The 14,134-nt window shown below is 43.0% G+C and overlaps 1 protein-coding gene across 1 annotated transcript in view; it reads left to right on the forward strand.

Moving 5' to 3' along the window:
• The first annotated feature begins 878 nt into the window (after nt 1–878).
• SVEP1 (sushi, von Willebrand factor type A, EGF and pentraxin domain containing 1) overlaps nt 879–14,134 on the forward strand; it is a 142,462-nt gene continuing 129,206 nt past the window's right edge. Inside the window, exon 1 of the mRNA XM_089488273.1 lies at nt 879–1,366. Coding sequence (XP_089344399.1) covers nt 902–1,366 — 465 coding nt within the window. The 5' untranslated portion in view covers nt 879–901. The remainder of the gene's footprint in view (nt 1,367–14,134) is intronic.

Below are 14,134 nucleotides of genomic sequence, written 5' to 3' on the forward strand. Positions count from 1 at the left end.
AGACATATGGGATCCATCAGCGCCTCAGCCTCGGTGTGCCGATGTGTGCGTTGCGTTGGGAATGTTGACAGCCTGGCAGACCCCCAGAGAGTGTGGGAGTGTGTGAGTGGGAGTGTGTGCATGAAGGGGGGGAGCAAAGACTCTGGTGACAAGGAAGCAAAGTCAGCCCCAACTTCGGTGCAGAGGAGGAGGAGAGAAGGAGGAGGAGAAAGAGAGAGTCCTCTCTGGATTAGAACCCCCCCCTTCTCCTTCTTTTCTCTTTCTCCTTGCAGGAAAGGAAGGAAGGAGGAGGCAAAGAAGGGAGGACTTGTTCTCCTTTCTGAGGGAGAAACTGAGGCGAGAGTCAGGGGAGTGTGAGGGAAGGAAGGAAGGAAGGAAGGAAGGAAGGAAGGAAGGAAGGAAGGAAGGAAGGGAGAGCTCTTTCCACCTGCCTGCCAAAATTGCTTTAAAAAGGCGGGAAGGTGTGTGTCTGTGTGTATCTGTGGGGAAGGTGTGTGACAGTCTGTGTGGGGGGGAAAGGTGAACAAGGTGTGTAACTGTGTGTATCTGTGTGGGAAAGGAGGACAAGGTGTGTAAAAGTGTGGGGGGGGAGGTGGACTAAGTAACAGTCTTTGGGTGTTTGTGTAGGAAAGGTGGACAAGGTGTGTAACTGTGTGTGGGAAAGGTATACAAGGGGTGTGTGTGTGTGTCTTTGTCCGTGTGGGAGAGGTGCACAAAGTGAGTAACACAATCTCCGTGTCTAACAAAGTGTGTGTCTTCTGGGGGACAAAGTGTGTCACAGTCCCTGTGTGTGTAACCGTGTGGGAAAGGTGTGTGGCTGTGTCTGTGTTGGGGGAAAGTGGGCCAGGTGTTGGGGCGCTGAGGGGATTGGGGGAGAGTGAGGGGCTCTCTTTCCCAGAGGATGCCTCCCTGCTCCTTGCTGCTCCTTCTCCTCCTGGGGCTGGTGCCCTGCCGGGGCTGGGTGGGGCTGCCTTCTTCCCCGGAGGAGGCCTCGGGGCTCCGGGTGGGGCGCCTGGGGCGGGCCTTCAAGGCGCAGGTGCGGCGCCTGCGGGAGCGGAGCGGGCGGCTGGAGCTGGTCTTCCTGGTGGACGAGTCCTCCAGCGTCGGGCAGAAGAACTTCCTCAGCGAGCTCCGCTTCGTCAAGAAGCTGCTCTCCGACTTCCCCGTCGTCCCCGAGGCCACCCGCGTCGCCATCGTCACCTTCGCCTCCAAGAGCCACGTCCTGCCCCGCGTGGACTACATCTCCCCCGGCGCCCACCAGCCTCGCCAGCCGCAGCACAAGTGCGCCCTCCTGGGCAGGGAGATCCCGGGCATCGGCTACCGCGGAGGGGGCACCTACACCAAGGGCGCCTTCCAGCAAGCGGCGGTGAGTACGCCTCCTCCCCCGGGGAACGCCAAGGGATCTTGGGGCACCAGTCGTCCTCTTTCCCTGGCATGGCCCTCCATCTCCACCTGCTGGCCATGCCCAAGGGATCCTGGGCCACCAACAGGCCCTCCTTTCCCACGGCACTCTCTGACATTTCCGCCAAGGGATCTTGGAGCAACAGCCCTCCTTTGCCAGGGAATGGTCCTCCATTTCCATCTGCTGACTATGCCCAAAGGGATCTTGGAGCATCAGTACTCCTCCTTTTACAAGGCACTGTCCTCATAGAATCATAATAGAGTTGGAAGAGACCCCAAGGGCCATCCAGTCCAACTCCATTCTGCCATGCAGGAAATCTCAATCAAAGCATCCCAGACAGATGGCCATTCAGCCTCTGCTTAAAGACCTCCAAAGAAGGAGACTCCACTACACTCCGAGGAAGAAGTGTGTTCCACTGTTGAACAGCCCTTACTCTCAGGAAGTTCCTCCTAATGTTGAGATGGAATCTCTTTTCCTGCAGCTTGCATCCATTGCTCCATGGGGTCCTAGTCTCTGGAGCAGCAGAAAACAAGCTTGCTCCCTCCTCAATATGACATCCCTTCAAATATTTACACAGGGATGTCATATTGAGGAGGGAACAAGCTTGTTTTCTCCTCCATTTATTTCCACCTGCTGGGTATGCCAAAGGGATTCTGGAGCATCTCAGGGGTGTGAATAAGAAGGTTCAGGGCATGGAGGTGACACTTTAAGGTGGGATGAGGACACCACTGCTCCTTCAACACCTGCATTTTGGCAGCAGTGCATTATGGTGTTTGCCAGTGTCCCATGAAAATGCTGAAGAGAAGGAGTGAGTGGGGTGAGGCTCAGAGGGAGAAGAAAGCAGAGGCCCCAGGATGGCTGTTTTTTAAAAATAATAATAATAATAATAATAATAATAATAATAATAATAATTGTAAAAAATTAAAATGTTTATTCTTTTTAAATCATCTTCACCAAAATTTACCAAATTTTCACTTCAACCACATGAAACTATGTAAAAATGCACTGAGGCCATGTGTATGATATTGTAATTTAAAGGTATGATTTTAAGGTTGCTATGATATGCAAGAATTACACTTAATGATTAACATGATTACAAAAAACATGGCTAAGGATTCTGTATGGTGTGGCATGGGAGGAGGTCAAGGGGGGGGTATGACACCATGAGTTCCCACACCGGGTGACACCAACCCTAGTGACACCACTGACCATACATCCTCCTTTTCCAGGGCATGGTCCTACATTTCCACCTTCTGAATATGCAAAAGGGATCTTGGAGCTCCTTGTACACTCAGGTTCTCTGGCAGACATTTATTCCAGCCAGCCAGGACTAGGTTGGCAACTATCAGCCAGAGAACATTTTCTTCAGCCACCCCTAGACTGTGGAATGACCTGCCAGAAGAGACTGAACAGCTGCAGACTCTGTCCAAATTTAAAACAGCATTGAAGGCTAGTCTCTTCAGCAAGTCTTATCCCAATGATGTTTAAACTGTGATTTTTAAATGAGTTTTAGATATGGATTGTTTTAATAAGTGCACATCTTATTCGTCCTTTTAAACTGATGTGTGTTTTAACTAATGTGTTTTAACTGATGTTGTTTCTATGTTAATTTATTATTATTATTACTACTTCCAAACAAACAACCAGGACAAAGGAGGGCTGGTGGGGACCCAGCTTTCAGAGATTCCAGAGTAACTGTGGTAAATGAGTGCTTCAGAAAGCTTGTGTGATTATCATGGTTAAGTGAGATGGACCCTGGCCTTAAAGACCTGGGTTCAGATCATAAGATCTCTTTGCATACTGGTTTTCCAGAATTTGAGACTGTTTCCCAAACTTCCATTCTTCAGGTGTTTCGGAGTGCAACTTCCAGAAGCCCCAACCAGCTTGGTCAGCAATCAGGAATTCTGGGAGCTGAAGTCCAAAACATCTGGAGGACCAAAGTTTTCCAGGGCATGGTCCTCCCCTGGAAGAAAGAAGTTGGTAGCATGAACTGTTCATAGACTTGTGCCTACTTCCTCAGAGACATGTTTCAACCTTCTGTCCAGGAGGAATTCCAAAATAAATTCCACTTTGAGCATGATTAAGAAAGCATGGATTTACATTTGTATGAGTGTTTTTATAGCTTTTATTTGGCCGTGTCCTCTGTTTTCCTTGAACTTCCCACACTTTGTGGTGCCTTGTCCTCCTCCTTGGGTGAGTTGGTTGTGCTGGATCAAATGAGGCTTCAAGAAATCCAGAGTAACTGCTTTGGAAATTAAGGTGTCAAGTGAGTGCTTCAGAGAGCAGGTGTGGTGATATAGTTAAGTGAGATGGACCCTAACCCAGGAGACTTTGGTTCAAAATCACTCCAGAGGCATGTGAGGAAGTAGGCTCCAGTTTACAAAAGCTCATGCTACCAACATCTTTCTTTCAGTGAGTCTCAAAGGTGCTGCAAGATCCCTCTGTGTGCTGATTTTCCAGACTAACAAGGCTAGGTCTTTGACTCCCAAACCGTGAGGTGCATTGTATGACTTTGTCAAATATATTTATAGAAAGCAGAAAAATCTGTAGAGTTTTGTTTTGTACTGAATACCAGACTTGAGAAAAGGTGACAGGCTGAGCTCTAGGTGATACACTTATTTGCCTTAATTAGAAGTGTGTGTGTGAAGTATTATCACTTCCAAGAATTCCAGGAATTCACCAAAGAGCTCACAGACATGCATCACTGCCTCAGTATTGTTGTAATAGGAAACTACAATAGAGTTTTGCATGGTCTTGCATAATGTGGATAGTGATTCTTCCAAGAAGTAGTTCTGGGTAGTATGTCTGGGATGGAGATAATTTGTCAGCAGAAAGACACTTTTTGCACAATTGGTCAACAAAGGTTCTTACAAATTACAACTTAAGATGTGTAATATCATGGAGGTCTGTCGTTTCCTGGATTCAATCAGTCCATCAGCCAGTGCAGACTGCAATGATTTCACACATACTTGCTATGGCCAATTTATTACCTAACAGCCACCCTTCAGGTGAGGAGCCTCTTTGTATTTAGACTATTTGGACCTTGGAAGGCATAGTCAACTTCCAGAATTGTATTAGGAGAAACTTGGCAGAGTTTACTCTCAGTTGGCATAGTTTTCAAGGACCTATGGTCACCTGCATACCCTGGCGACAGCTGCATTTGCACTGCAGAAATAAAGCAGTTTGACACCACTTTCACTGCCATGGCTCCATGCTATGGAATTCTGGGATTTGTAGTTTTGTGAGATATTTGGCCTTCTCTGTCAGAGAGCTCTAGTGCCACAATGAACTACAGATCCCAAGATTCCATAGCATTGACCCACAGCAGTTAAAATGATGTCAAAACAGCATTATTTCTGCAATGCAGATGCAGCCAAGATGGTAGTAAAACCTTGTAGTGAGAAAGTAAAAAAATTTAAAAGTGAGGGGGAAATGGTGAGGTGAGGGGAAAAAACATCCTGCTAAGCCCACATTGAACCTGATACAGACAGTTGTGAAGAATATTTAATTGCTGAGTAACTGGGGGCTGTTCCTCTCACACATGTTCATTTCCTGACAAAAGCAACATCAGAACAGTGTGAATGTTTGAATGGTCCATCACAGCTGTGACAACTCAGAACTTTCAAATTATCTCAATTGCAGTACATTTATGGGGAAATCAGGGCTCACCAAGAGGTGATGCAGGAAATTCATAATCTTCCCATTAGCTTGCTTCTTTCTTTCTTTCTTTCTTTCTTTCTTTCTTTCTTTTTGCAAAAAGCAAATGCAAAGGAGGGGAATGATTAGTGCCATATCATAGGACAGTGTGAGGGGCTATTTAACTCTCCTATTGCTCCTTTCTAGGTTGAAAACCATGCCTATGCACACACAGAGGCTGCTAGAAGAAAAGAGAAAAGAAAAGAGATGTACAGTACAGACACTCTTTTTTTGCTGTGACTAATAGTACTGTGGGACAATTTCCATTGGGGAAATGGTGCCGGGAGAAAAAATTACCACCAACCCAACACACATACATATAGGGGCCCCATTCCAGAGCAGACCTTTCATTGCTGCTTTTTGCCAGAACCAATCATGTTGGGAAATCTGATCTCAGATGTCTCGCATCACATCAAGTTTGGCCAAACCACATATTACATTGCAGCTACATTTAACAACAGTATCTCAGCATCTACCGCCAAATGTAACAGGGTGCCTAATCCATCCACAGGCAACTGCTTGCCCTCAAAATGTTCCTTTTAAGTGTTTTCCCCAAGTTGTTCCAGAGCTGTGCTGCTGAGATAAATATGGATCTGGATGGAATACTAAAGTGTAAAAGCATCTGCATGGAAAATCAGGAGAACTGCAGGCAAGGAATGGGATCCCTCTCCGTAGTAAAGGCCCCAGCTGAAGGGTGGTTTGCATTGTCTAGGGGCTTGTTGTTGCTTGTTGTTCTTTGCCTTTGAGTCATTTCTGACTTAGGGCAGCCCTAAGATGACTGTATCACCGGGTTTTCTTGACAAGTTTTGTTCAGAGGGAGTTTGCTTTTGATCTCCTCAGAGGCTGAGGGGTATGACTTCTTCAAGGCCATGGTCAAGCAGGGATTCAAACCCTGGTCTCCAGAGTCATAGTCCAGTGCTCAAACCACTATGCCATACTGACCTGTCTACAGGGTTATTATTAACTAAAAATTGCATACATTGAGCTGCCTACCATAAAGAATACAAGAACTATGGAGATTATTACACTCAGAAATCCTGCCAGGATAGATGCTGGATTTAAAAGTAAAAAACGGGGGTTATCGCACTTATCCATTCCCAGGCTGTATGCAACCCAGACCTTTTTCAGGAACAGGAAAATCCTGGCTGCTGCAAATGTTCGGGTTGCAGATGGGCTGCCAAGGATATGGGCTGCATACAGCCTGGGAACATGTAAATGTAATAACACCCATTTTTGGAGATTATCGCATTAGCTTTGCTGCTGGGATAGACCCAGAGTGTGACTTTCTTATGGTGGCTCTGATCGCATTCACCCATCGCTGGGCAGTATGAAGCCTGTATGCAGCCCAGGCTCCTCCGGGCTTGTCTTGCATCTTTTCAAGAATGGGTGCAATAATCTCCTAAAATACAGTGCATGTAAGAGAGTTTGGAGACTGGCAGTTGCATTTAAGAATTGCTTTCATGTTACATAGATAAGTAGTGAACATGCATGCCTGAAATAGATTTCCGGCTTTTGATAATGAGGACAAAGTAGTTTAAGGAACGACTACTGTGTGCATAAGTGTATCTATGAATGAGAGTTTGAATACTGGCAAGTTCTTTCAAGTTGCTTTCAACCTTCTGTGAACATTTTTAATCCAGGACAAAAAAGTGGAATAGAGCCCATTTTAAATCTAGCATTAGATCTACTATCTGCTCTGATATTTAAACAACCATAAACCCCACATTCAAATAACAGTATGTGTACAGACAATTTGAGCTTCAAATGTGCTATATATGTAGATATCATTAATCTGTGATGGAAGAAGAAAGTTCCCTTAAAATTTTGTGTGAAATTATCTAGCCAATGCAGATATTACCTTGAAAAATGCATTGAATCTCAGTATGTGTAAAAATCAGGGTAACTTTCTAAACAAATAAAAGGCTGGGATGGGATGGGGTGGGCGAGACACAGACTAAGAGCCTGTACAGATCAGCCCGAAAGGCCAGCCTGTGGGCAGAGTCAGAGCGCAGCATCCTGACAATGCATGCCCTCACTCCACCCCAGGGCACCATGATGTTGCACACCACTCCAGACAGCATGCGGCATCATGACACACTCCCAGTGCTGCGTACAGACACACTGTTGTGACACCCTTTCAAGGACACAAACATGAGCTGCCTTTTGCGGCTCCTTTTTGCACCGTCCAGAGGCCAGTTTGGGGCCATGGCATGAGGTTGCCACAGCCCCAATCTGGCAAAAAAGGGGCGGTTTGTATAACCCCTAAGTTCTAATATCTGTGAACGTGCTGCAGGCAGGAAGACAATGCAATATAGCAGCTATATCCAAATCCCTTGTGTGCACCATTCCATGAGCAGGAGCATATGGACAAGTGCATGAGAGGAAATATATGACCACCCAGACATATGCAACTTTCAGGCAGAGGTTGAAAAGTTACTTTAATGCGAATGAATATGATGGCATGCTGAAGCTCTCTGTTACCTAGCCATGGCAGGCTACTATCATTCTACTATTGCGTGTTTATGGGTAGTATCAGCATGTTATTTTATTAATTCATCTTCAAACTAATTTACCAGCTCCTTTCACAAAGGCACTTTTATGGCCCCAGCACATAGGGGACATTGTTAGGATATCAGAAATCCTACATTCTGTTTAACACATGGATAGGCAACCTGCGGCCCGTGGGCCGGATGCGGCCCGGCGAGGCCTTGGGACCGGCCCCAGCCCGGTCCTGCTGCCAATTGCTGCCAGGGCCTTTGGCCTCTCGCGCACAGGGGCAATTGTCTATAGAAGCCTCCGAAACATGCATTTATATTATTATTATTTTAAATCAGCAAATTTTTTCACATGTCCTCCACTTTTTAAAAAAAAGTGTCCACCATTTGAAAATTTTGTCCTACATTTGTCCCAGTTTATTTATTTATTTAAATTATTAAATTATTAAATTATTTATTTTTTGGCTTCGGCCCCCCCAGTTGTCTGAGGGACAGCAACCCGGCCCTCGGCTCAAAAAGGTTGCCTACCCCTGGTTTAACAAAATGACGTTTTAGTTCTCTGGTGACAAAGTAAACATTTATTTCCAATATGTTTTCTTCAGAATTTCCAAAAATTTTGAACATTAACACTTTAATCCAAGAATTTTCCATTTTGAAGAGGTAGCTGCTAAATATGTGTATCATGTATTGTATACAGTATGTCCACCACCAGCAGCTGAAATATGCCTATTACAGATATTCCTCAGGCTCATTATGTGTGTTTGATGACCATAATTGCTGAACATGTTGCTCAGTCTTGCACCAGTGAGTTTCAGAAGCTTTGTGGGAAGCCTGCCAAGTTGTTGACAGAGGATATTAAGGATCAGGGAACCAGGAGTGAGTTCTGAACAAAAGCTTTATCTTGGTGAAATCCATTGAGTCCAAAGCATGGGGCCAGAATGCTGAATACCCCTAAATGGACACTTGTATCATAAATGGACAAAGTACTCATAAGCACTATAAACCCACCCACACAATTCACAACTAAATACATGTCTGGCTTGCACTTTTAAACACCAAGTTACATTCCGAACGATGGTTTCCCAACCTGTCAAGTGAGGAGGAATACAGAAGAGGTGACAGAGAAAGATATACAATGAGGGTGGTGGAAACACAGGGGGAAAAGTGGTGGGCTCATCTATTTTTAGTTCTCTTCCCCCACTGCTGGCTACAGCCCTGTCTACCACTTCCATATGGCTTCCAAAAGATTATTTCCAAGGGGATGAGTATTCCACTTAAAAATTCCTTGTCTGTTCCTGTTGTAGGGCAAAGGTAAGGCTTTCATTTGGCTCCAAACGGTAGAATCATTCAATCTCACTGTCTATTTCTTTTGTGTATCAATATTGCATTATTCCTAATTAGCAGCAATCAGGATTTTTAATTTAGTCTATACAATATAAAATGCTTCCAAATAATGGATATGATTCAGTAAAAAAATAAGTATTTTCATGCCCCATTAACTTTAGTGGGAAGCTTTGACCTATTGAAACTAAGTAGGTTTAAGAATGCTTAACTTTGCCTGGATTATGTTCAGAGAGTTTTAAAATATTAATCTTTTACTATTTGTAAAATATGTCAGTGGAACCTTATTGCACCATAGCACTATGGCGACATAGTGATGTAGCAACACAACCAGTGATCATTCCACACTGCATGACGGTGTTGGTGTTCTGGTATTGTCCTGTCATAGCACCTTCACAAATGTGCATTTTTACACACTGTAAATAATCGGTTAATGACACTTTTCATGCAATCAACCAGAAGCTTTCCCCTCTTCCTTCCAGGAGAACTCCTTTATTGGGTGGGATGTGGGCAGGTTGGGGCTGTGGCCAGCTAGTTCCTATCTCAGAATTTTCTGGGAAATTTGTACAGGGAATCCACAGACTGCTTCCAGTGCTTGGTTTAAGAAGATCACTCTCAGCTGCAGCACCCTATGGGATTTACACCATAATGTGAAGACACTATGATGCCTGGGTAGCGAGGAAATGGCTGAAATGCCAAAAAGCATCCCATGACATGAGTTCAGATCAAAAGTAGGCAGTTTCATCTACACAAGATGAGGAAGAAAATGGTGGAAACAGCATGGCCACCTCCTTTTCCTGGTCAACCTCTCATGAGAAAAGGTGTTACCTAATGCCAGACACAATGTCTTTCTGCTGTGACAACATGGCAGACAAACACACACACACACACAAAAACCAATTGTGAAGATAGGGGAGGGATGGGGAGGTTATGATGTGGATACCATGGAAGAGAAATCTGTGTGTGGAGCATGCTAATAGCAAGATTATTGCAGACAAGTGGCAAGATGCAGTACAATTCATTATCCCTACCACAAATGGCTGGCTAACACAGTATAAATGCAGTAAGGGTCTTAGTATGCTTCCAGGAGACCCACTGAAAACCACAGAACTGTTGTCACAACTAACTTCAGCATCACATTCCACTGATTTTGATATATTTTCTCTAATTATCACTTAAGTTTTAATGTTTATATAAATGTAGGGACGTTTCTGATTTAAACAGGAGCAGGTAAGACATATCGTCCAATAACTTTTTCATAATTTATCCTTACAGTTCTTTTTATTTTATTTACTGAACATTTAATTTATATGTAAATTCAACATAGACAAGTGCATAAATTTATTTGTTATAATATAACTTTTTTTTACTTTTTTTTAAATGTACACTAACAACATTCACATGTGAATTCCCAAGTGTGTAAGACTGCAACCTTACACATATTTATGAAGGATTAAGTTCCACTGAAATTCTTGGATTTGTTTCTGTGGCTGCTTGGTGCTTTTACTGTGAAATAGTCCTGCCTGGTTCATATAATTTTATGAGGGACACATAGAAAACAGACCTTCATTTGCTACATGCTTCCACTTTTCCACCATTTCTGACTGTTTTCTTTTCACAAACAAAGAAAAAGGAAGGGAAGACATAATAACTGTACAATGACTTTGTGTCATTTGCTGCTAGTAGCCCTCCACATGGAAGCACCTAAAGTCAGCATCAACAGATGGTGTAACACAAAGCATTCTTGACAATAATACTTCATTGGTTTGTTTCCCTTAGGTTGCAAACCTATGCAATATTTTAGGAATAAGGTCCATTAAAAACAGTGGTACTTTCTTCTGAATCAATATGCACATGATGGTTTGGGGAGTTTGTTCAGTCTTGGGGGCAAAATACACTTTTTAATTTTAACTTTATTATGCTGTGGCACCTTTATATTGTTTAGAGTACAAATAAAGTTTAAGTCCGATTTCGTATGGGATTAAATAGCACAAATGGATAAATGTCCTTGATGTCACTTTTATTGTAAATAGAAACTTATATATTACATTTTGTCTTGAAAGTTGTTAATTTTTAACAAAAATAAATCAAAATAGCTCATTAAACAATAATGTATTTATTATGACCTAAGTTTATGTCACAATACAATAGTATTTAAGATGCTACAAGTCCTTTTGTGGTCTTTACTGCAACAGACTTAATACAGCTATTTGGCAGAAAGTATATTTGTTCATCTATTGTTAAAGCAGGAGCTTTAGGATTGTTTCTTAAATGTTTTTAACTGATATTGGGAACAGAAGAAATATCAGCTCCATAAAAAGAATTCTAAGGGCCGGTACAGATGGCCCTGAAGGGGCGGCTTAAAGCCGCCCCTTTGAATGAGGGATTGGGGCCACAGCAACCACACGCTGCAGCCCCAATCCACTATTTGCCAACTCAAAAGGAGGCAGAAAATGTTGCCTCTTTTTGAGCCAGCAAAAGGTTGCCCTTTTTGCCACTGCAGCTTTTCTCTGCTCTTGCGGTGTGTAGCAGATGAATGCCGCACCGTCAGAGCACCTCAAAGCTGGTGCATGGGTGGATGGGCAGGTGGCTTCACAGCGACTTCCTGCCAGCTTGAGGGAATGAGTCATCTAAACAATATGTCCCCAAGCCGCCGGGAAGCTGCCCCTTCAGGGCCAGCTGTATTGGCTCTTAGTTGCCAAGCTGCTCATAAGCATGTTCAGCCTGAAAGTAAATGCCACTGGAACAATATGAATTTATTCATATAAAATACTATAAATCCTATACGAAAAGACTAAACTGCAGACCTGAAAGCATTTCATAAATCCTATGGTGATTCATTTTCACATAATGATCAGAATCATTCCACCTCAACATTAGGAGGAACTTCCTGACAGTAAGGGCTGTTCGACAGTGGAACAAACTCCCTCGGAGTGTAGTGGAGTCTCCTTCCTTGGAGGTCTTCAAGCAGAGGCTGGATGGCCATCTGTCTTAGGGGATGCTTTGATTGTGATTTCCTGCATGGCAGGGGGTTGGACTGGATGGCCCTTGTGGTCTCTTCCAACCCTACAATTCTATGATTCTATGAGAATCCATTCATGTGCTTCTGTATGTGTACAGGGCATACAGTCTTGCTCTCCTCTTCTGGTTGCAACCTTTCATATCATCCTGCATACCACTGTAGAGAGCTATTGAGTTTCAAGAGAGAAGAAATTATCATACAGGGTAAGGAGAGATCGTTACCATCCTGACCCAGTTCTTATCATATCTGCACTTATCCTGTCCTTTTCCCATCAGTGGTCCCATCATTGTATTAATGGGAGTTTCCATTAATACTCAGTGACAGGGCCAGGCCGCTACAGTGATGGGAAAAGGATGGGATAAGTGTGGCATCACAGTTGCACAATAAGGATAGCTAAAGGACGGGATAAGGACAGACATTATCTGATAAACTTCTCGCAATCATGCCATAAGGACAGGAGGGATCCGTCCTTTATCCCATGTGATAATCTCCAGAATTATCAAAGGGAGGGGGAATTAGGATGGGACAAAGAAAAGGAGGAGGAGGAGGAGGAGGAGGGAAGAAGATGACAGTGTTTGGGGAAACAGGGCACATGATTGTATGGCAGATTATTTTAACTTTTGAAAAAAGAAGCTTATGTGAAGTTTGTCTCTTTGGCAATAGAAGTCCCAAAGTCTGGCTTTGTGCAGTTCTCTTCCAAAGCAGATATGTTGATCCTGGCAAAAGCTGTGGCCCATTCACAATGAAGTTAGGCACACTTTACAAACTTCACCCAGTATGTTTAGGATTCAGTTATGTGCTCAGGGACATGTGGTGCACCAATAGCACATAATAATATATGCTTGAAGATTGTAGTAGCATCTCTAGGACATTTTGAATTGATTTTAGTGGTCTAAAATACTAAGCAAAATCCAAAGAAAGTTAGTCATGCTAAAGTGAACATAAGTCAAAACCACAAGTAACATAACTCGTGGCTTTCAATAAAACTTACATACAACTAACTTTATATTTAGATTATCATTTTAAAAAATAAAGAAGTCTTAATGTGATTTGACAGGATGTCAACCCCCATATCCACTGTCATTTAGTTCCAAGATCTCCCATGGATACCAAGATCCATGAATGCTCAAGTTCCATTATATACAATGGTGTAGTATAATAGTGTCCTTTATATAAAATGGCAAGATCAGGGTTTGCTTTTTGGAAACATGTGAGTGTATGTCCATGTGTGTGAATGAATATTTTGAAGCCGTATATGATGGAACCCATGGATGCAGAATCCAAGTATACAGAGGACTAACTGTAATTAATGAAAATGAGTGCTACAAACAATTACCATTTTCTTACTGAAGTATAGAGTATCAAATTTTCATTGAGGCGGATATAATTCTTTCTTTATTTCCTTCCTTCCTTCTTTCTTAATATTTTTAGATCACTAGACTTTTTGCGAAGGCTCTCTACATTCTGGTTCCTCTTGCCAACAAGTTAGAACAGAGATAGGCCCAGTGTGGAGTATGAAAGACTACTATTATGCTAAAATGTCATTATTATAATGAACTGGAAAAGTTGCACTTTATTATAACAACTACCTTTCTTGTCTTCCTGTGCCCTATTATACTACTGTCCTCTATTTTTAAACTCTATTGAATTACACCTGTGTCTTTTGGCTAATGTTCCTAGAATGTCCTTGTGGTTTCTTTGTGACAGTCCTCCTTAACTGACTTTTAAAATGCACAGGCTATCACCCCCTGTCATAAGTTTCAGTATAATTATTCATTATTGTCTGTGGGGTGCATTTTCCAAACCTGTTATCAAGAGGTCCTGACAACTTTATGAAGGAGCACAGATAAGCAGGCTGTGTGACAATGTACTTTCTATAGCGCAAAAATGAGATCGTTCAAGTAGTAATTGGAATACTGTAGTTGTAGGGTGCACCTACACTGTAATGCAGTTTGACAGCACTTTAACAGACATGGCTCCATCCTACCGAATTCTGGGATTTGTGGTTTGTGAAACACCAGCACTCTTTGGCAGAGAGGGCTGAAGACCTTGTAAAACTACAAATCTCATAATGCCATAGGATGGAGCTACAGCACTTAAAGTAGTGTCCAACTGCATTATTTCTGCTGTGCAGGTGGACCTGTAGCCTGCAGATTTGCAGTGTAATCTTTTACATAT

Source organism: Sceloporus occidentalis, unplaced genomic scaffold (assembly GCF_023333645.1).
Source record: "Sceloporus occidentalis isolate IW3139 unplaced genomic scaffold, rSceOcc1.0.p SCAF_1, whole genome shotgun sequence".
Classification (NCBI taxonomy): Eukaryota; Metazoa; Chordata; class Lepidosauria; order Squamata; family Phrynosomatidae; genus Sceloporus; species Sceloporus occidentalis.